Source organism: Macaca thibetana, chromosome 10 (assembly GCF_024542745.1).
Source record: "Macaca thibetana thibetana isolate TM-01 chromosome 10, ASM2454274v1, whole genome shotgun sequence".
NCBI lineage: Eukaryota > Metazoa > Chordata > Mammalia > Primates > Cercopithecidae > Macaca > Macaca thibetana.
The window spans coordinates 11,362,820-11,383,639 of NC_065587.1; the positions used below are offsets into that span (position 1 = coordinate 11,362,820).

The 20,820-nt window shown below is 50.0% G+C and overlaps 2 protein-coding genes and 1 long non-coding RNA gene across 24 annotated transcripts; 1 reads left to right on the top strand and 2 right to left on the bottom strand.

The window, feature by feature from the left end:
* Positions 1-619: 619 nt before the first annotated feature.
* On the bottom strand, positions 620-16,846 carry MIEF1 (mitochondrial elongation factor 1). Its single transcript, XM_050806273.1, has 6 exons — positions 16,776-16,846; positions 14,692-15,023; positions 7,358-7,508; positions 6,754-6,931; positions 6,286-6,548; positions 620-5,227 (listed from the first exon to the last, which is right to left on the bottom strand). The coding sequence occupies exons 3-6, from the start codon at positions 7,499-7,501 to the stop codon at positions 4,421-4,423; spliced, it is 1,392 nt and encodes a 463-aa protein (XP_050662230.1). The 5' UTR covers positions 7,502-7,508; positions 14,692-15,023; positions 16,776-16,846; the 3' UTR covers positions 620-4,420.
* On the top strand, positions 7,439-9,205 carry LOC126963789 (uncharacterized). Of its 22 annotated transcripts, none has more exons than XR_007729228.1 (6): positions 7,439-7,920; positions 7,988-8,021; positions 8,055-8,186; positions 8,352-8,418; positions 8,485-8,518; positions 8,552-9,205. It is a non-coding gene; the product is annotated as an uncharacterized LOC126963789 (long non-coding RNA). The 22 variants fall into 22 exon arrangements; XR_007729218.1 differs by having other exon boundaries at positions 8,088-8,219; XR_007729222.1 differs by having other exon boundaries at positions 8,121-8,219.
* Positions 14,783-14,995, bottom strand: LOC126963781 (MIEF1 upstream open reading frame protein). The gene has a single exon (XM_050806421.1). It carries the CDS (start codon positions 14,993-14,995, stop codon positions 14,783-14,785), a length of 213 nt encoding a protein of 70 aa, XP_050662378.1.
* Positions 16,847-20,820: the final 3,974 nt, after the last annotated feature.

The following is a 20,820-nucleotide window of genomic DNA, read 5'->3' on the forward strand; positions in this document are numbered from 1 at the left end:
TGAAACCAACAACTTTAAAACTTGTATACAGGTATACACAAGGCATACCGGATGCTGGAATAAAAGTATGGTTTTTCTTTCTCTTTGGGGAATCATGAGTGTTGAGATATACAGAATTGGTGCCAGGAGCAGTGGCTCCAGCCTGTAGTCCCACCTACTCAGGCAGAGGTGGGAGGATTGCTTGAGCCCAGGAATTCCAAGCTGCAGTGAGCTGTAATCACAACACTGCAACTCAGCCTGGGCAACAGGGCAAGACCCTGTCTTAATAATAATAAATACAGGAGTTGTCTAGCCTTTCCATGCAGAGGCAGTAAGAATCCCTGAGCCATTAGCCATGTCTTCCAAAGGCCGAACTAGGGACCCACAGGACGTGTTCTCCTTTGCTATAGACAGTACCTCCTGACAGATGATGGTGCAAATGGTTGAGTATTAAAGTAACACTGCCCCAGTTTTGACACTGAAAAGGTCATGAAAGAATGACTCTCATGGCAGCCTGTCCCATGCATTCTTTTATAGAGACCTAGCTCAAACACTTCAAAGGTTACTCTAGCTGAAAATGGAGACCCAGTACCACTCCCACAGGAAGATGTTTCATGCAACACACACAAGTCAACACTGGTGGAAAGGAGACTTTTATTTTCTTCTTCCTATGCTATGGAAGGACATTGTGTTCCCCAGTTTTATTTCCTCCCGCAAGGAGAAAAAGGATAGCAGCTCTCTGGGTCTCAGGGCTAAGCTGCCTCTACTTATACAGACCTAACCAAGACAGTACAGAAAGACTGGTGACTGATTCCAAATCTACCAGCTAACACATCCACCACCACTGATGGGCAGGCAAGTGACTAGAAGGCAAGCTGTGGACTTGGCCTCAGGGACCAATAATTAAAGACTACAAGGTGATCCAAATGTAAAGGTAAACACTTAGTGTGCAGCTGACCATGGAACCCACATCTCTGGTATTCTGGCCACTTATAGTAAGTGGCATCTACAAGGGCTGGAGCCTCCCAGCCTGGTGCAGGGGTCAGCTCTATGCTAAGTCTCCTTGGCCTTGAGCTTCAGACAAAAGGGCAGAGTTCTAACAAATCCTCTGACAGCACAAGTTGTCAGCCAAGTCAGAGTCCCAAGGAACTACCATGGCACAGAGCTCTGCACACTCGGAGTAGTCTGTATTTACAGAATCCCCCCTCAGGGCCTCTCCTGGGTCCTTCCATCCTGAAGCTGATTCCCCTTCAAGACTATCTGCACTCTCACCTTGAGTGGAGTGCAGGGAGCACCGTCAGCGAATGTGGAATATGGACAGGTGCGCCTCCACCGGCCGGGACCCAGGAGACCGTGGGCCTCTGCAATGCTTTCTTTAAACTGGAGCTTCAACATATATTTAAATAAAACTTTAAAACTCACAACCAAGCATGTAAAGAAAAATACTGTCATCTTGAACTCATTTTTTGGGAAGGGCAACAGAAGAGAACCAAAATAAACTCTGGAATTTATTAGGTTTAAGATAATGAGTGCATTTTTTAAGTGTTAGGCGAAGTATAAGGTTTGCTAACCTTGATGGCACACACACAAAAATCTCTAGATGGAGAAGTAGAAGATGCTATTACTTCAGGCAAAAGTAAGAGTTACTGAACAGGAAGGCAGAGTAGCGGGGAAAATTACTCATCTTTTCCCAAAGATTTAAAAAAGGGGGCAGGTGCAGAATGTCTTCTTCTATCTAAAAATCTCAAAGCGAGTGCCTATGTTCCACATTTTATGAAGAGGAAGATGGCAGCAAAAAGAATGGCTTGCCCAGTCATGGTCAGCAAACCCACCAGGACCAAGGCTGAGAGTTCACACTGCTTCTAGTTCTGAGGACTTCTTAAGAGGTTCTTGCTTGTAAAATGACAAAGTTATGGTTTTGTCAAACAGTTAAAAGAGATGCTCTTTAAGAAGAATGATAAACTCATTTGCCTTTCTCAAGTGACAATTACACTAAAATAACTTGGAACTCTTAAAATCTTATCTTTTTTAAGCTCTCCTTCCAATTTTTATTTTTTAAAATTTTTTGAAACAGGGTCTCACTCTGTCACCCAGGCTGGAGTGCAGTGGTGTGATCTCAGCTCACTGCAACCTCCACTCTCCAGGTTTAAGTGATTCTCCTGCCTCAGCCTCCCGAGTACCTGGGATTACAGGCACCTGCTACCACGCCCAGCTTATTTTTATCTTTTTGGTAGAGATGGGGTTTCACCATGTCGGCCAGGCTGGTCTCAAACTCCTGACCTCAAGCGATCCACCCGCCTTAGCCTCCCAGTGCTGGGATTACAAGCGTGAGTCACTATGCCCAGCCTCCTTCCAATGGTTTATGTGAAATTTGGTCAGAGATGCGAGGTTGGGAAAACTTAGAATTTTTTAATACTCATGGCAGGGAAACCAAATCCTTTATCTCAATGAAGAATAATCTATACTTTTGCAACACTCTATCAATCCTCTCCTCTCCCTTCCCTGTAATGGAAACCCAATGGGTACAATGGAACCCTCACTGTTAGGCTCTACCCCATACCTTCTAGATTCATCCAGGATGGTACTCAGGCGTACAGATTTTTTTTTTTTTTTAAACTCTCATTTGAGTCTTACCAACAGACAGATAAGCTCTCTCACGATTCTCAGCTTTATCGTTTTTTGTTCCCTCTTAATACTTTTATGCAAATGAAATTGAAACCACCATAAGAAATCCTTGTTAAGGGGAAAAGAGCCAAAAAGACCTCTAAATATAGTCAAGGTTAAGCCTAGTTGTCAACTTCCTAATCTGTGACAAAACAGGGGCAGGAATCTCTACCCTAAATTGCTGCTGAGGTATCAATGCTAAAGAGTTATTTCCTGTTACTATCATTGGAAAGGAATGAGACAGCTGCAGAGAGCTTCACCAGAACCTCACTGATGGAGAGGTAGTCATCGAAAAAATAAGACAACTTGACGGGAGGAAAACAAAATACTGAATAGGCAGATGAGAAACAGAATTATCATCAGAGTCTTGCCACAAACAGGGAAAAACACAAACCAAGACGACACATGGACATGGTGGATTAAACATTCCTCCCCACCTTCAGGATACATTTACATTGCAATAAATACTGCAATCTCAGCAGCAGGAAACAATGAGGAACGTAAGAAATGCCCATCTCCTCCCCTCTGCCTTATCTGTGTGCTCTCTTCCTTGGTAGCACCAATCTCCCCAGGTGCTGGGTGAGAAACAGGACAGGGGAAAGAGGTCTGTGCATGCTCACTTGCCCTCTGGCCGTACCCCGAGCGCTCAGCAAACAGCCCTCTCACGTTCCTATGGCAGACACTGGAGGATGAAGGGCTGGCTGTTGGGTCTGTTCTTGCCTAAGGCCACATCCTAGAAAAGAAAGGCCTGCCTGGGGAGAAAACATGGCCACCAAACCCCAACTAGTGACCAGATTTTCCAACTGACATTCAGTCGCCTGTCTACCTCCCTCACCCTCAACTGATGGCTAAGGCTGCGTTCCTTCAAGGCCTTGTCCTGATTGGCAATAAAATAAGGAAAAGGGGTGAAAACCAGCATTCATGAGGAGGTGGTGTCCTGGCAGCCCCCATCCTTGTCTGTCTGACCCCTGCAGCCACAGATGAGGAACAGACACTGGGCACACAAACCCTCCACTAGGCCCTTAACCAGCTCTGGTTCCCTACTCTGCACTTCTGCTGATAGCCACCCAGAAATTCAATCTGCAAATAACTTAGAATCCAGCTTGTCCTGTGGGGATCACTAACAGTGTTTCCGTGAGAGACGTTCTCAGCATTTAGGAATGGGTCAGGAGATGGCGGGGAGGGCAGACTCTACTCCAGGAACCGGGGTCAAGGCCAGCTCTTCTACCAGCCTCACTCCCAGAAACCCTAAATACTGTCCCAGCACTCACTCTGTAGAGTTCAGCTTTGAAACATGCTATCACAGCTCTTCAGTGGCATTCAACTAAAAGGCAACATCTTAATTAGGCAGATATGCTCCAGGGACAAGAGCAAAACAGAAGGCATGAACAAGAGAGGAAAAAATAGAAAAGACACTGAATAGGAACAGGCAAACAGGCAAGGCAGACCAGACAGAGGCAGCAAACATGGGCTGAAATGCAAAACAAGTGGTCCATCAGCTCAGGCCAGCACACCACCTTCTCAATTCATTCCAGAAAAATTAGCGTGGAGCCAGGGGGAGCAGGGAGCACAGTGATTGGTAACAAAAATAGGAAGAGTTGGGTAGGAAAATAGGAGACGGAAGAGATGTCATTCTAATCAGCATGAAGTGACCAGGTTGATGATCAGCAAGACAGCAGGCACCAGGAACCCTGTGAGGCACCAACTACGTAGCCAAGTGTATCTAACGGAGAATCCAGGGCCTGACCACCAACACCCGCTTTGGCCTTCACCTGCCCTACGTCTGCAGCAGCACCTCTGGCTCGGACAATGAGCAATACAGAGTGTATCCTAATTCGTCTATTTCTTCAGGGGTGAGCTCTGCAAATAAGTTCACCTTGGGGTTTAGAGCACTGGGCAGGATTCCAGCCTCTAAGTAGCTGATAAGTCCCCTCAGGGCCTGCAGGAAACGGTCGGCCAGCATATCTGGAGACCAGTCAGCCTCCTCCTGGGCCAAGAGGAGGATGACATTGGTTAGCTGGCTGGCAGTGAGGTGGCCCAGAGACGGGGTGGACTTGCATATGGCCTTGAGGATCTTGAGGCACAGAGATCGGCAGCCCGAGTCAGCCTGGTCCAGAGCCCGCAGGCGTGCCGTCTCTGCGGGACGCAGGCTCAGCCGCCACAGGTTGTCATACTGGGCTAGCCGGTGTGGTTTGGCCACCAAGACTGTGTCACCGAGGGTCACTGATGGCAGGAAGTCAATGAAGAGATGTTTGTCACGCTCGTACTGTACCTCCAGTGTGAGGGCCTCCGGGGGTGGCGCCGGGCGGATCACATAGTCCAAGAGGGACCCTATGGCTGGCCAATTGATGGAGCCAGCCACCACCTTCTCAAATGTATCTGCGACTGTCTTTGGGGAGAGGTAGCCCCCTACTACACAGCGGTCCCAGTAACTGCTCCCACGAGGAAAGTACTCTGGATTCTCACGACGAACCAGGAAGAAGCCAGGAACATTCATGATGGTGTCTTCACCAGGAATACACGACCACAGGTTCTGCTCCAGCACAAGGGGCACAATCAGCTGGATGTGGTCAGCTGCCACCACCTGTCAGAGCAGAATTTAAAACGTTTGGAGGGTTTACTCTGTTCAAATGACACGCTTCCTCCAACACGGCTCCCACCATCTTACATTCCCCCAGCAAGAATGGGAACTCTAGGCCAGGCGCGGTGGCTCACGCCTGTAATCCCGGCACTGTGGGAGGCCGAGGCGGCCAGCTCACTTGAGGTCAGGAGTTTAAGACCAGCCTAGCCAACATGGTGAAACCCCGTTTCTACTAAAAATACAAAAAAATTAGCCAGGCATGGTGGCGGGTGCCTGTCGTCCCAGCTACTCGGGAGGCTGAGGCAGGAGAATTGCTTGAACGCAGGAGGCAGAGGTTGCAGTGAGCCAAGATTGTGCCACTGTACTCCAGCCTGAGCAACAGAACAAGACTCCATCTCAAAAAAAAAAAAAAAAAAAAAAGAATTCTTTCATGTCACCATATCAATCTACACAGACTGAGAAAACTAGAAAGGAGAGATGGATACAAGAACATAGGAAGGAGGAAGCCTCTTATAGCTTCTTAAAAGTTGTAAGTAGGACTAAAACATGAGAAAGGATTAAAGACACAAGAATTTCGAAAGAATAACATGCCAGGTGTGGTGGCTCACACCTGTAATCCCAGCAATTTGGGAGACCAAGGTGGGTGGATCACCTGAGGTCAGGAGTTCGAGACCAGCCTGGCCAACATGGCAAAACCCTGTCTCTACTAAAAATACAAAAAAAATTAGCCGGGAGTGATGGCACACACCTGTAATCCCAGTTACTCAGAAGGCTGAGGCAGGAGAATCGCTTGAACTCGGGAGGTGGAGCTTGCAGTGAGTCGCGATCACGCCACTGCACCACTCCAGCCTGGGCGACAGAGCGAGACTCCGTCTCAAAAACAAAACAAAACAAAACAAAAAAAGAATAACAAGTATGGCTCTCCAAATGCTGCTGCAGTACACAGGATTCGGAAGCTGTAAGACCTCAGTCTTTCTAGCAAGCCTGGACACTGATCTGTGCCAACAACACTACTGTGCTTAGCACCCAAACCCCACCCACCATGAGAACCACCTTGTTACCTGCAGGTCATCATAGAGGCTGCCACTCAAGTACATGTCCCGAAGCGGCATGTCAGGCAACTTGGCCCGCAGGAAGCTCCGGAGCTCGGCACATATGTCCACAGCAGCTTGCTTGGCCCGAGCCTGCTCTCCAGCAGGGATGGCTGCCCGGTTCCGGTAGTAAGTAAGAAGTTTCTCCTGCAGGGACATGCGGAGTCGTGACTTCTTCAAGTCTACCTGGCCCTTCCTGGCCACTGGCTTGGGCCGGGGCGGGCAGAATGTATCTGCCAAGGCAAGAGAGAGAGGCACGTGAGCTCTGCCCATGCCTGCTCAGTCCACAGCTGCCTCAGCCCCAGAAAGAAGGGCCTGGCATGGAGGGCAAGTGCTGGCACAGTGCCTGGCACAGATGTGCTCAAGAAACATCTGTTGAGTGCAGGAGTGGTACTGAAAGTCCAGAGAGGTCCCAGGAGGGGCAGCAGCCCTTCTCACCTGTGTCAAAGGCAGAGGAGTCTGTGGGAAGGGTCTGCAGGGACCGGCTCAGGCCCGTCTTCATGTCCCTGTTCAGCAGTCGGGGGGAGCCCATCCAGTTTGGTTCTTCCCAGCTCCTTTTCCCTGAATGGCTCAGGCGGGTGGGGCTGGTAGGGGCACTGATTGCCCGATCGTACATCTGAAATAGCAGAGAGGACACGGGACATAAACCTGCCCTCTTTCCCTATTTCCTTCCAATTTACTTCCTCTCCAGAAGCTCTGTCCTAGTAAGGTCAACTACTATCTTTTAGTAATTTTGTTTTTATTCTAGATTATAGAATACTTTGCTCCATGCAGAAAATCTCAGGGAAGACTAAATAAGACATAGATAATCCATATGTCATGACCCAAAGAAATCTGTTTGTAATATCTGGTATGTTTCTTTCTAGATGCATGTAATGAGGACCACTCTATACGTACTTTTGAAACCTGTTTTTTTCACTTAACATCATTGCGATCATTCCCTCCTATTACTAGAATGCTTCGACATTTTCTTTCTATAAAATATTACATGTTATGACCATACCACTACATCCCACCCCTAACCCTGGCTGCATGCACTTACCCGCTTAACTGCCAGCGTGGCGATGCCCAGCATGGCCGCTCCACCCACCCCCAGCACCAGCCGGGCATTGGAGAGCACAAAGTCAATGGCCGTGCCAATGCCATTGTCATCCTTCTTGCCTTTGCGCTCACCAGCGCCTGCCATTGCTCATCTGAGAATGAAGATAGAACACGGCCGTTAAGTACTGGGACCCCAAGAACCTCCCTCCCTCAACAACCCAAACCCCAACAAGTACAGGGTACTCTGTGAGTTCCAGCAACTCAAATCCTCTTGCCTCCAGCACTGTATGCTTTAGGGTCTAGAAGGAGCTACAGTGTCCCATGATAGATCAGGATGCAAGGAGAAGGGACGGATCCTGGGTACTGTAGGAAAACCTTCCCCAAGCTAGTGAGATTAAGAAAACATTAAGCTCAGTGTCAATCCTTTTTTATATTACAATGAAGTACCCCACATGCAAAACAACCCTCTCTCTACCCCTTCCCAATGTGATAACACAGGTCTCTCTACCCCTTCCCAATGTGATAACGCAGGTCTCTCTACCCCTTCCCAATGTGATAACGCGGGTCTCTCTACCCCTTCACAATGTGGTAACGCGGGTCTCTCTACCCCTTCACAGGGGTGATAACGCAGGTCTCTCTACCCCTTCACAGGGGTGATAACGCAGGTCTCTCTACCCCTTCCCAATGTAATAACGCAGGTCTCTCTACCCCTTCCCAATGTGATAACGCAGGTCTCTCTACCCCTTCCCAATGTGATAACGCAGGTCTCTCTACCCCTTCCCAATGTGATAACGCAGGTCTCTCTACCCCTTCCCAATGTGATAACGCAGGTCTCTCTACCCCTTCCCAATGTGATAACGCAGGTCTCTCTACCCCTTCCCAATGTGATAACGCGGGTCTCTCTACCCCTTCCCAATGTGATAACGCGGGTCTCTCTACCCCTTCCCAATGTGGTAACGCGGGTCTCTCTACCCCTTCACAATGTGATAATGCAGGTCTCTCTACCCCTTCACAGGGGTGATAACGCAGGTCTCTCTACCCCTTCCCAATGTGATAACGCGGGTCTCTCTACCCCTTCACAATGTGGTAACGCGGGTCTCTCTACCCCTTCACAATGTGATAATGCAGGTCTCTCTACCCCTTCACAGGGGTGATAACGCAGGTCTCTCTACCCCTTCACAATGTGATAACGCAGGTCTCTCTACCCCTTCCCAATGTGATAACGCAGGTCTCTCTACCCCTTCCCAATGTGATAACGCAGGTCCCCATCTCTTAAAAATAAAAACAAAAAACAAAATGGGCCGGGCACGGTGGCTCACACCTGTAATCCCAGCACTTTGGGAGGCCGAAGTGAGCAGATCACCTGAGGTCAGCAGTTCAAGACAAGCCTAGTCAACATGGAGAAACCCCGTCACTACTAAAAATACAAAATTAGCCAGATATGATGGCGCACTCCTGTAATCACAGCTTCTCAGGAGGCCGAGGCAGAAGAATCCCTTGAACCTGGAAGGCCTTTGCAGTGAGCCAAGATAACACTATTGCACTCTAGCCTGGGCAACAAGAGCGAAACTCCACCTCAAAAACAAAAACGAAATGACACAGTCATCTCCAGAACTCAGGACTCCCCACTCCTTGTATGATGCTTTTTCTACTGTACCATGCTCACCCTTACCCAAATCAAATCGGCCCTTATTCTATCTACTTTCTGCAAACCAAACACAAAACAACATGTACCAAACACCCTGCACATGGAACTGGAACTACACATCCATATGTGAGAAAGGTCCCTCCATGGACCCTCCTACTTGACAAATGCTTTGTTTCTTGAGAAAAGTGGGCAGCAGGGACTATAAAAGCTTAGGTGAGGCCGGGCGCGGTGGCTCAAGCCTGTAATCCCAGCACTTTGGGAGGCCGAGACGGGCGGATCACGAGGTCAGGAGATCGAGACCATCCTGGCTAACACGGTGAAACCCCGTCTCTACTAAAAAAATACAAAAAACTAGCCGGGCGAGGTGGCGGGCGCCTGTAGTCCCAGCTACTCGGGAGGCTGAGGCAGGAGAATGGCGTAAACCCGGGAGGCGGAGCTTGCAGTGAGCTGAGATCCGGCCACTGCACTCCAGCCTGGGCGACAGAACGAGACTCTGTCTCAAAAAAAAAAAAAAAAAGCTTAGGTGAGACTGGTATCCTGGGAGATAAAAACACAAAGGACACTGCAGACTTGACTGCTAACTGGAAAACAAAACACCCATCTGCTCGATTACACTTGGAAGAGGAACTAAAAATGTGGTCACCTGAAAGGAGTACTTGGGCACCACAGCGAAGAGGCTGGCCTCCAGCGCAGTGCTCAGGCCAGTGCTGCTCCCGGCTGGAGGGGAGGCTTCCTGACTGCAGCAGCAGCAGTCCCCAGATAAGCCCATTCCCGTGGAGTTAGAACCCTGGGCCTGAGCCGGGGCAAGGATGACAGCGTGGTTCAGATTGGAATACCTGCCACTCTCCTCTATAATATCCCGTATCCTTCACACCAGGAATGACATAAGGGAAACCAAAGTCGGATACCATTTAGTGTCCCAGAATGGGAGGACATCAAGAGACAGGATCCGCTGGGCGCGGTGGCTCACACCTGTAATCCCAGCACTTTGAGAGGCCAAGGCGGGTGGATCACAAGGTCAGAAGTTCGAGACCAGCCTGGCCAACATAGTGAAACCCCGTCTCTACTAAAAATACAAAAAATTAGCCAGGCATGGTGGCCGAGGCAGGAGAATTGCCATTGCACTCCAGCCTGGGCAACAGAGCAGGACTCTGTCTCGAGGAAAAAAAAAAGGATCACTAGGGATTATCTTCCATGTAAAATAACATTCCTTCTAATACCATGTTACAACTGGGTATTGCCAGCTTCCGCATATTATGCTCCTGCCTCTACCTCCCTGAAAAACAAAGAAATATTTCTGACTCTATTATTCCAGCAATTGAGTTAACTAAGAGTCACTGTCAAGCCCAAAAATATTTTTTCCCTAACTAGAGTTCACACCTTGGGGGTACTTTCCTTTTCTCTACCATTTACAGTCAACAGAAGCTTCAGGTTTAGGGACATGAGAGACTATCTGGCCAAACCAAGTACATTCTTACCTCAAATGTACAGAGCAAGGCCAGGGAGAAGAGTTAACGTTTGTATTTACAGGTGGAGTCAGGGAAGAGCACCAGACACCCTCCCTCCAGACAGTGAGACACTGAGACAGAGACGAGCCATACCAAACTTAGCAGAGCAGAGTAACCCAATCAGGAAAAAAGCAGAACATTATACATTTCCCCACACATAACAATGTCTCGTTTTAACTCTTTACTGAAATATTTACAATAGGGAGAGCCACTGGACACAAGGGCCCTCTAAATGATCCTTCAGTGTGATGCAGCAAGGCCAGAAGGGCACCTCCTCGCTCCGGGCAGAAGCAGCCTCCCTGGACCATTTTAGTCCTTGGCGCCCTTCTGATGACTGCAAGGTGGTGCTACAGATGACAAAACAGAGCGTGGGTTTTAGAGTCAGAAATCCTGAGATACGGAACTTGCCTTAAGCCCTGACTTATTAGCTGGGTGACCTCAAATGAGTTACTTAACACCTCAGCTACGAAAAGGGGATAATGGTCCCTGCATGGGACCAAATCACAGGGTTGTAGTGAGGAAATACCACCCACTGCAATACTGTATGTGAACGGTATAAACTGTATTGCAGTGGATGGTCTATAAACTGTAAAAGTGCTCCACAAATGAGTTATCATCTAGTCTTTTAAGATTTCCATCCACAGGACAAAGGTCAGCTTCCAGAATTCAGTCAGCAACCCAGACTGTCCTCTGAGTGATATTTCACCTTTTGAGACTGCTCTAAAACGGACTTTAAAATTCGCAGTGATACCGTCTTGAGTATCACTATTTTTTAGATCAAAACTATTTTTTCTTTCTTTCTTTTTTTTTTTTTTGAGACTGAGTATCGCTCTGTCACCCAGGCTGGAGTGTAGTGGGGCAATCCCGGCTCACTGCAACCTCCGCCTCCTGGGTTCAAGCAGTTCTCCTGCTTCAGCCTCCCTATGTAATCCTGCTTCAGCCTCCCTAGTAGCTGGGATTACAGGCATGTGCCACCACGCCCTGCTAATTTTTTGTATTTTTAGTAGAGCGGGGGTTTCACCATGTTAGCCAGGCTGGTCTCGAACTCCTGACCTCAGGTGATCCACCCACCTCAGCCTCCCAAAGTGCTGGGATTACAGGCGTGAGCCACCAGCTAAGATCAAAACTATTAAGTTGGGCCAGCTTGTTAAAGCCTTTTCCGCCGGACGCAGTGCCTCACACCTGTAATCCCAATACTTTGGAAGGCCAAGGTGGGCGGATCACAAGGTCAGGAGACCGAGACCATCCTGGCTAACAGGTGAAACCCTGTCTCTACTAAAAATACAAAACATTAGCTGGGTGTGGTGGCGGGCGCTTGTAGTCCCAGCTACTCGGGAGGCTGAGGCAGGAGACTCACTTGAACCTGCAAGGCGGAGGTTGCAGTGAGCCAAGACTGCACTGCACCCACTGTACTACAGCCTGGGCGACAGAGCAAGACTCCGTTTCAAAAAAAAAAAAAAAAAAAAAGGCTTTTCCTGCTGTAGTGCAATATACACCCCCCACCCACCATCCAAGGACCAACTGACATCACAGACCTGGTGACCTGGAATAGAAGAGAGCGTCCACAAGCTCAACAGACAGACATGGACCTTACTTGAAGAGTTAATTCAACTTGTTCCAGTTTAAACTGCTTCTCCACGACACATTCTCCACTCAGGTTCTGCTACATAACCTTACAGCCTACTAGCAGGTAAGAACTGCACCTCCAATCAGGACTGTCATGAAGGAACTCCATTGTTTAATGGGTATAGAGTTTCAGATGTGCCAGATGAAAAAAGTTCTGGGGCTCTGTTACACAACAATGTGAACATACTTACTGCTCCTGAACTGTATACTTTAAAATGGTTAAGATGGTTAAAATAAAAAACAAAAAAGGAACACAGACCTGGTGGGCAGAACTAGGGATAGAGAATTTGAGCTCTGCCAACACTGCAGGCAAGTTATTTAACCTGTCTCCCTAGATACAAAAATGGGAACAGAAATGCTCATTACCCTAATAAAGTAAGGATGATGAATAATGGAGGCCTTGTGGCTTCCTAGGATGACAGCACAGAACTGTTAAAGTTCCAACTTATTTTAATTGAAAAAGCCATAGGCCTTTTTATAAACCTATCTTGCTTGAGTACGTACGAGACTAGGTAACGTATATTGAGTGTGCATTATGTGCTGGGAATTTTACACTTATTATTAATACCCTCAATCCTCACAACAACAATCCCATGAGATCGGTAATATTATTCCAAATTTACAGGATGAAGAAACTGAGTAGTTTCTGTAACTGACCCAAGGTCACTGTGTCAGTAAATTACATGGCCAAGATTTGAACCCTGAGCTCAAGCTGGTGGGGAGAACTAATCTACAGGGGTCCTAGGTACTTGCTCCCCACCTTGTTCCCATCTCCACTCCATTAACCCCCGACCATATGCTTCTGGGGGACACCTGGGCTCATTCACTGCTGCATCCCCAGGGTGTGCAGTGTTTGATGCATACTAAGTATCTGCTGTGGGAATGAAGTATTAACCCTACAGCATTTTGTTTCTTGGTTTTTTTGAGGGGGTGGTGACAGCAGCGTGTAGCCCGAGTCACAACCAAAATATATTAGGAACACAAAGATTTCAAGGAACGCCCTAATGCCCTCCCAGATCTGCTAGCCAACCCTCCCTGTGCAGACAGGCTCCCATGGGCATCACCCCACCCCGGCCCCGTACTGCCAAAGGCAGGTGTACCAATCCTAAGTGGCTGAGAAGAACCAAAAGCCATTACATAAGGCTCCTCCTCCAGCTTTCCCTCCTCCAGTTAAAAGCAGCACCCTCCACCCAGCTGGCAGGCCTTACACCCAGTTACCCAGTTACTCTTCATCTTCCTCTCTCCTCCTCCTGCCTCAGCCAACTGATCACCAAGTCCCACTGCTATACACACTGTGTTTATATGCGGCCACCCCCACCCCTCGGTCCCTCAATCTCATCAGGCTACATCCACTACCTCTAGTATCTCTCATCAATTTATTCTTCACACTGCCACTGGTACGCTCCCTCTACGATACAAATGTGGCTATGTCATTCCTCTGCTTACAGAGCTGTGATGGTCCCCGCATAATAAGATATACATTACCATCTCAACTTGGAGTCAATGTCCTTCCAGATCTGGCCCAGCCTCAACTCTGGCTATCTGCCTTACAGAGGTACCATTCTGGCCACACCAGACTTAAGTTTCCAGACTACAAAGTGCAGTTTCTGGACAGGCAGAGCTGTTTGCCCCTATAATGCCAATGCTTTGGGAGGCAAGGATGGGAGGATCGCTTGAGGCTAAGAGTTTGAGAGCAGCCTGGGCAACACAGCAAGACTATCTCTACAAAAAAATAAAAAATAAAAAATTAGCTGGGCACAGTGGTACATGCCTGGCATCCCAGCTACTCAGGAGGCTGAAAAGGGAAGACTGCTTGAGGCCAGGCATTCAAGGTTCCCGAGAGCTATGATCATGCCACCGTACTGCAACTTGGGTGAGAGTGAGACCTTGTCTCTTTAAAAAAAAAAAATTGCAGTTCCCACTTCCCTGCCCCGCTGCTGATAAGCCTCTATTTCTCATTTGAGGCAGACCTCAAATGTCCTTTTTTTTTTTTTTTTTTCCAAGACGGAGTCTTGCTCAGTTGCCCAGGCTAGAGTGCGGTGGCGCGATCTGGGTTCACTGCAAGCTCCGCCTCCCGGGTTCACGCCATTCTCCTGCCTCAGCCTCCCGAGTAGCTGGGACTACAGGTGCCCGCTACTACGCCTGGCTAATTTTTTTTTTTTGTATTTTTTGTAGAGACGGGGTTTCACCATGTTAGCCAGGATGGTCTCGATCTCCTGACCTCATGATCCGCCCGTCTCGGCCTCCCAAAATGCTGGGATTACAGGCGTGAGCCACCACGCCCGGCTTTTTTTTTTCCCCCCCCAGAGATAGGGTCCCATTCTGTCACCCAGCCTGGAGTGCAGTGATGCAATCATAGCTCACTGCAGCCTCAACCTCCTGGGCTCAAGCCATCCTCCTGCCTCAGCCTCCTGCAGAGCTGGGACTATAGATGCACACCAGCGCACCTGGCTCTCCACTGATTTCTAATGACTAAAAGGACGACTTTGATCCTTTTCTCGGTCCCTTGCAACAAAAAAATAACGAAACCTACAGGAATAAGGGCCTACATACCTGAGGCTTCTTAATGCATCTGTAAGGTGGGGATGGGAGAGAGCAGGAGTGTCTACAGAAGGCACCTTTGTCCTCTTTCCCTTGGAGGATCCTAAATGATCCTCCCCAATTTGCCGTTGAGAAAGACCAGGCCCTTCTCCAGCTGCCTCTCCCGGGCCTCAGGGTCCTCTAGCTTCTGATGTTTTCGGAATTCACGGCGGATGGAGGCAAAGTAGAAGTCTCGATCAGTGTAGCGAAGCTGTCGGCCCTGGCGCAACAGAGCCCGATAGAGACTCAGCACCGCTGCTCGGCTCCACCGGGCCATGGGGGACTGGCAGGGGCTGGGTGTCACACTATAAACAGAAGGAAAGACATACAAGCCTAGTATCAGAATTAATAACAAAAGGACCTGTAGAGACTATAAGACATTTTTAATCCAAGTTCCAGAGACCCCCTAGATCACCTTATGACTTAATGGCAAGACTAGGACTAGAGACCCCGGCCTCTGGATGCCCATTCTGGAAACATACAGGTTGTGGTTCACCAGGGCTCAAATCCTGGCCCTGCCACTTACGTGCCATATGACTTTGGGCAAAGGACTGAATCCCCACTGAGCACCAGCGTCCTCACTTACAAAATGGAGATTAGGATATTATGGCAATAGTACCTACCACATAGGGTTATATTTTGAGAACTGTGCATGTAAAGAACGGTAATACAACTTCACCACAGGGGGTGATCTAGGAGGGCTGAAGACAAGCACTCAGCCATACTTAAATCCTGGCATCAGCACTTGCGAGCTGCACTACCGTGGGCAAGTCTCCTAACCTCTCTGTGCCTGTCTCAGTTCCTCATCTATAAAGTGAGGATAAAAATCGTATTTTGCCCATATGGTTGGCATAAGCACTAAATGAATTTAATGTATGTGAACATGTTTAGAACAGCACTTGGCACACACTAAGCACTCTATCAACAGCAGCTGTTATTAGTACCACCTAGCCAGGTTTGTAGATGCTCAATAAACAATTACATTTAAGTATAAACTGCCACTGCCTTCCTTCAGTAACAATAAACCCTTACACAAGCGTATCTGTAAAGTGCTTTGTTGCCCATTGTCACATTTACACTAACAATCTAGGAGGTGGTCAGGGTTCTTAGTAACAGTAAATGCTTATTGCACTATATTGCACTATACACAATGTACAATGTTTGAAGCATGTCTCACGTAACAACTCATTCTGTCAGCTACCCTAGGGTCAACATTACCCCATTTTAAGTGGAGGAAACAATCTCCCAGAGGGAAGTAACTTGCCCGCGGGCCCACAACTGTCAAGGGGAGGGCTGCACTCCTGACCCCAACTCTGCCTGCCTCTGGAATGAGTTACCCTTTGCTGGAGCCGGACCATGTGTACAGCACTTCTGGTGCTCCGCGAACTTTCCTAGCACAGCGCTTGGCACATACAAGGGGCTCAAAATTATGTTTAACGAAGGAGAGAATTTCACAACGTCCCTATGTGGAAAAAATGATCACCTCCGTTTCAGAAATAAAGAAATGACACCGAGTGGGGGAAGTATTTGGCTGGAAAAAAAGATCGGACTTTGGGCCCAAAGTCCGCTAGCCCTTAGCCTCCGGCCTTGCTAACTTCCTGCGCAAGCCTGAGCAAGCCACCATCTCTGTCCATTTTTCCTCAACTGTTTAAGAGCTCCCTCGGCCTTCCGATGTAGAAAATCAACAGAAGTGTTTGATGAGGCAAAAGGCGACTGTCACGGCGAGGGCTGTAACTACAAGGTCGCTAGGAGAGTGGGCGGCTGAGCCCCAGCCAGTCTGCACTTCCCCAACCCTGGGGGCCGGGCCGGGGTGCGGAGGCCCAGAGGCCAGGGCAGCCCTGCTCCGGGACCCGGGAAGTCTCCGAGGTTGGGGCGGGGCGGGGCCGCCAAGGGGCCTCCCAGGGGAAAGCCCAGGGCGGGATGGGGCGAGACCACCGGCTGCAGGCCGGTCTCCTGGGTCCGGGCCGCATGCGAGGCGCCGGCAGCAGCCTGAGAGGAGGCGCCGCAACCTCCCGGCCACCCAGCAGCCGCCGGTCCTCATTCCTCCCCTCACTCACCCGCAGGCCGCGCGCGCTACCACTCCGCAGGACTCGCCTCCGGCCGGGTACCTCTCCCCGGGTCACCCATCAACATGGCCCCTTCACTTCCGGGACACGACCTTGCGCACTGAGCTACGAAGGGGCTGAAGGGAGCACGAGGGCGGGCGGAGGCGGAGGGACTTCCGGTCTCCTCCAAGCTCTCTCTCGGGCCCCGCCCCCTGCGCATGATTCCGCCCCCCAATCCTGAGCCCCGCCTCCGTGTGTGACCTCACCAAGGGACGGGCCTGCAGAGGCCACTCGCGCCCTGTCCCTAGAGGATTCCGCTGTCTGGGTCCGGCTGTGGGTACCGGGGTGGTCCCGATGCTGGCAGAAGGTTAGAGGGCAGGAGGTACCCTCGCTGTCCAACGAGGCTGCCGCACCCGCTAGGCCCCTCACCTGCTGGCAGCCCCTTAGCTTGTCCGGGGTGCCTGGCCAGCCTCCTGTACCGTCTGCTGATCTCTGGCTGGGGTCCTGGGGTACCTGAGGGAATTCTAACACTAATATTCAGAGCTCCTCCAAACCTATTTTCTCACATCGACTTCTTTTCGACTTCTTTCCTCCATGCTGTTCCTACTCCCCAGGCCGCGTGGCTTCTAGCAAACTCCTACCCTTCCTTCAAAGTGTACCTCAAATGTCCCCCTTCACTGGGAAATCTCTCCCAGCCCCTTCCTCGCTCCCTCTAATACACTCATGTGTCTTCTTTAGGCCCCACGGAAATGTCTGCACATCTTTTTTTTTTTTTTTTGAGACGGAGTCTCGGTCTGTCGCCCAAGCTGGAGTGCAGTGGCGCGATCCTGGCTCACTGAAAGCTCCGCCTCCCGGGTTCACGTCATTCTCCTGCCTCAGCCTCCCAAGTAGCTGGGACTACAGGTGCCCGCCACCACACCCGGCTCATTTTTTGTATTTTTTTTTTTTTTTTTTTTTTTTTTTTTTTTTTTGAGACGGAGTCTCACGCTGTTGCCCAGGCTGGAGTGCAGTGGCGCGATCTCGGCTCACTGCAAGCTCCACCTCCCGGGTTCCCGCCATTCTCCTGCCTCAGCCTCCCGAGTAGCTGGGACTACACGCGCCCGCCACCGCGCCTGGCTAATTTTTTGTATTTTTAGTAGAGACGGGGTTTCACCGTGGTCTTAATCTCCTGACCTCGTGATCCGCCCGCCTCGGCCTCCCAAAGTGCTGGGATTACAGGCGTGAGCCACCGCGCCCGGCCGTCTGCACATCTTAAGGCTCATAATCTGTTCAACAACAAAACGTATTTATTGGCGCCTACCATTTGCCAGGCACTGTAATTTATCCATTTGCTTCTCTGTCTCTCACTAGATTTGAGGACCCAGGTGGTTTCTCTGTGGAAGTCCCCTCTCCCAAGTGCCTCCCTCCGTACCTGGCTCAGCCAAGCCCAAGGCCTGGGGCTTTGGAGTCCGGGGCCACAGGGCCACTGCTAGATCCTAGTTCCAGTTCCACCACTTAGGGACAGCTGCCCTCTGCCAAGTTTCCTAACCTCTCCCAGCCTTGGGGCTGTGGTGAGGATTAAAAGGTAATATCTACCAGGAGAGGGGTGGGCAATTACAGAATAGTCAGGCTATCAAAAGGACAAGAACCAGGAGAAGAACATGGCAGGGAAGAGCATTTCAGGCCTGCCCCCAGGTATGCCCTTAAGCTCAATGTGGTCTAGGAGCAGCAGGATGAAGGCCAGTGCTATCGCAGCCAGGTGAGCGGAGCTGGGAAAGAGGCCCTTATCAGAACTGGGAGGGATATGGTGGGTGCAAAGGACCCACAGCAGGGTTCGGAGCCAAGAAGTGCTGGGATCTGACTTCCCACATCTGACAGAATGCGTCTGGCTTGAGAGTAATGGAATGGAACCAGGGCTGAGGCAGGGAGACCAATCAAAAGTCTGTTGCAGGGCCGGGCACAGTGGCTCATGCCTGTAATCCCAGCACTTTGGGAGGCTGAGGCAAGCAGATCACTTGACGTCAGGAGTTCGAGACCAACCTGACCAACACGGTGAAGCCCCCATCTCTACTAAAAATACAAAAATTAGCCGGGTGTGGTGGCATAGCGCCTGTAATTCCAGTTACTCAGGAGGCTGAGGCAGGAGAATTGCTTGAGCCCAGGAGGCAGAGGTTGCAATGAGCCGAGATCACACTACTGTACTCCAGCCTGGGTGACAGATCAAGACTCCATCTCAAAAAAAAAAACAAAAACAAAAAAGAAAGAGAAGAAAGCCAAGATGGAGAGAGGCATAGTAATTTTTCTAAGACGCTGAGCTAAGAAGGAAAGAAGCGGCCGGGCGCGGTGGCTCAAGCCTGTAATCCCAGCACTTTGGGAGGCCGAGACGGGCGGATCACGAGGTCAGGAGATGGAGACCATCCTGGCTAACACGGTGAAACCCCGTCTCTACTAAAAAATACAAAAAAGTAGCCGGGTGAGGTGGCGGGCGCCTGTAGTCCCAGCTACTCGGGAGGCTGAGGCAGGAGAATGGCGTAAACCTGGGAGGCGGAGCTTGCAGTGAGCTGAGATCCGGCCACTGCACCCCAGCCTGGGCGGCAGAGCAAGACTCCGTCTCAAAAAAAAAAAAAGAAGGAAAGAAGCTTTCGGTGGAAGCCAAGTCTGTCTTACTCTGAAACGTGTGTTCTTGCCACTCTTTCAGGCTGCCCTAATTTGCTTTTTAAAGAATTTTGTGACCCAAATAAATTGGTGACATTTCCACCTGGCATATCAGGTGACCTCTTCCTATCTCTCCTGACTTTCTCGTTCTATGGAATGTTATTTTTCGGAGGGAGGACAGAGGGAGGTCGTTTGGAGGGGTCTCCCCTTCAGATCAGCCCCCCTAGATCCACTTGCTCTTTAGGGTCTTATCTTTACTTCGACTGACAAGGCCTCTCCCTGCCCCCAGTGCTCCCATGGCAATGGAGCATGGGCAGTGAGGTGGCATCTAGCACCTGCATGTACGTACCCATGGTGCCTTTGTAAGCCAGGGACCCATGGCAGGGGCACTGACCCAAACCTCTGGGCTCTGCCAGGTTTCACAGGGCAAGAGGCATTCCGGGATCTCTTGGATTGAGATTGCTGGGGGTGTGTGTGTGTATTTGCTTGTTTGTTTGTTTTGAGACGGAGTTTCGCTCTGACACCAGGTTGGAGTACGGTGGTGTGATCTTGGCTCACTGCAACCTCTGCCTCCTGGGTTCAAGTGATTCTCCTGCCTCAGCCTCCTGAGTAGCTGGGACTACAGGCGCCCACCACCATGCCTGGCTGATTTTTGTATTTTTAGTAGAGACGGGGTTTCACCATGTTGATCAGGGTAGTCTCGGTCTCTTGACCTCGTGATCTGCCCGCCTTGGCTTCCCAAAGTGCTGGGATTACAGGTGTGAGCCACCGTGCCCGGCCAGATATTGCAGGTTTAACCGTAACCCCCCAGATCTCACATCTGGATGATGGCATCGGCCTCTTAATGGTGATCATGGCTGGAGGGAGAGAGGGGAGCACTCATTTACCCAGAACAGTGACTCACATGTAGTAGTGAATGGATTTGTTGAATGAATGAATGTTTTGTGGAAAGACAGGAGAGATGGACCATTTCACCTGGTTCAGGGTGGTCAAGGCTGTCTCATTTGAAAGGGGCCTGTGGGTTGGTGGTGAGTGCAGGGCAAGTGCATTGGGCTTCGTGAGCCTTGGTCCCTCCACCTGTGTTTTGGAGATGGTGAGGAAAGGACTAGCTCATCAGGCTGTTGAAGATTAATCAGAGAGGGCATGTGAGGCCTGACACATGAGGTGAGGGGTGGCTAATTATAAAATGTCATTGGAAGCCGGGTGCGGTGGCTCACGCCTATAATCCCCCGACTTTGGGAGGCCGAGGCGGGCGGATCACCTGAGGTCAGGAGTTCGAGACCAGCTTGACCAACATGGAGGAACCCCATCTGTATTAAAAATACAAAAATTAGCTGGGCGTGGCGGTGCATGCCTGTAATCCCAGCACTTTGGGAGGCCAAGGCGGAAGGATCACCTGAGGTCAGGAGTTCGAGACCAGCCT

What these genes read in the sequence shown, in the direction of transcription:
- LOC126963781 (XM_050806421.1), bottom strand. Translation starts at nt 14,995, where the DNA reads ATGGCCCGGTGGAGCCGAGCAGCGGTGCTGAGTCTCTATCGGGCTCTG.
- MIEF1 (XM_050806273.1), bottom strand. Translation starts at nt 7,501, where the DNA reads ATGGCAGGCGCTGGTGAGCGCAAAGGCAAGAAGGATGACAATGGCATT. An exon ending in CCACGCTGGCAGTTAAGCGG is followed by an intron (nt 6,932 to 7,357) that starts GTAAGTGCATGC and finishes CTGCTATTTCAG; the next exon opens with ATGTACGATCGGGCAATCAG. An exon ending in CTCCTCTGCCTTTGACACAG is followed by an intron (nt 6,549 to 6,753) that starts GTGAGAAGGGCT and finishes TTGCCTTGGCAG; the next exon opens with ATACATTCTGCCCGCCCCGG.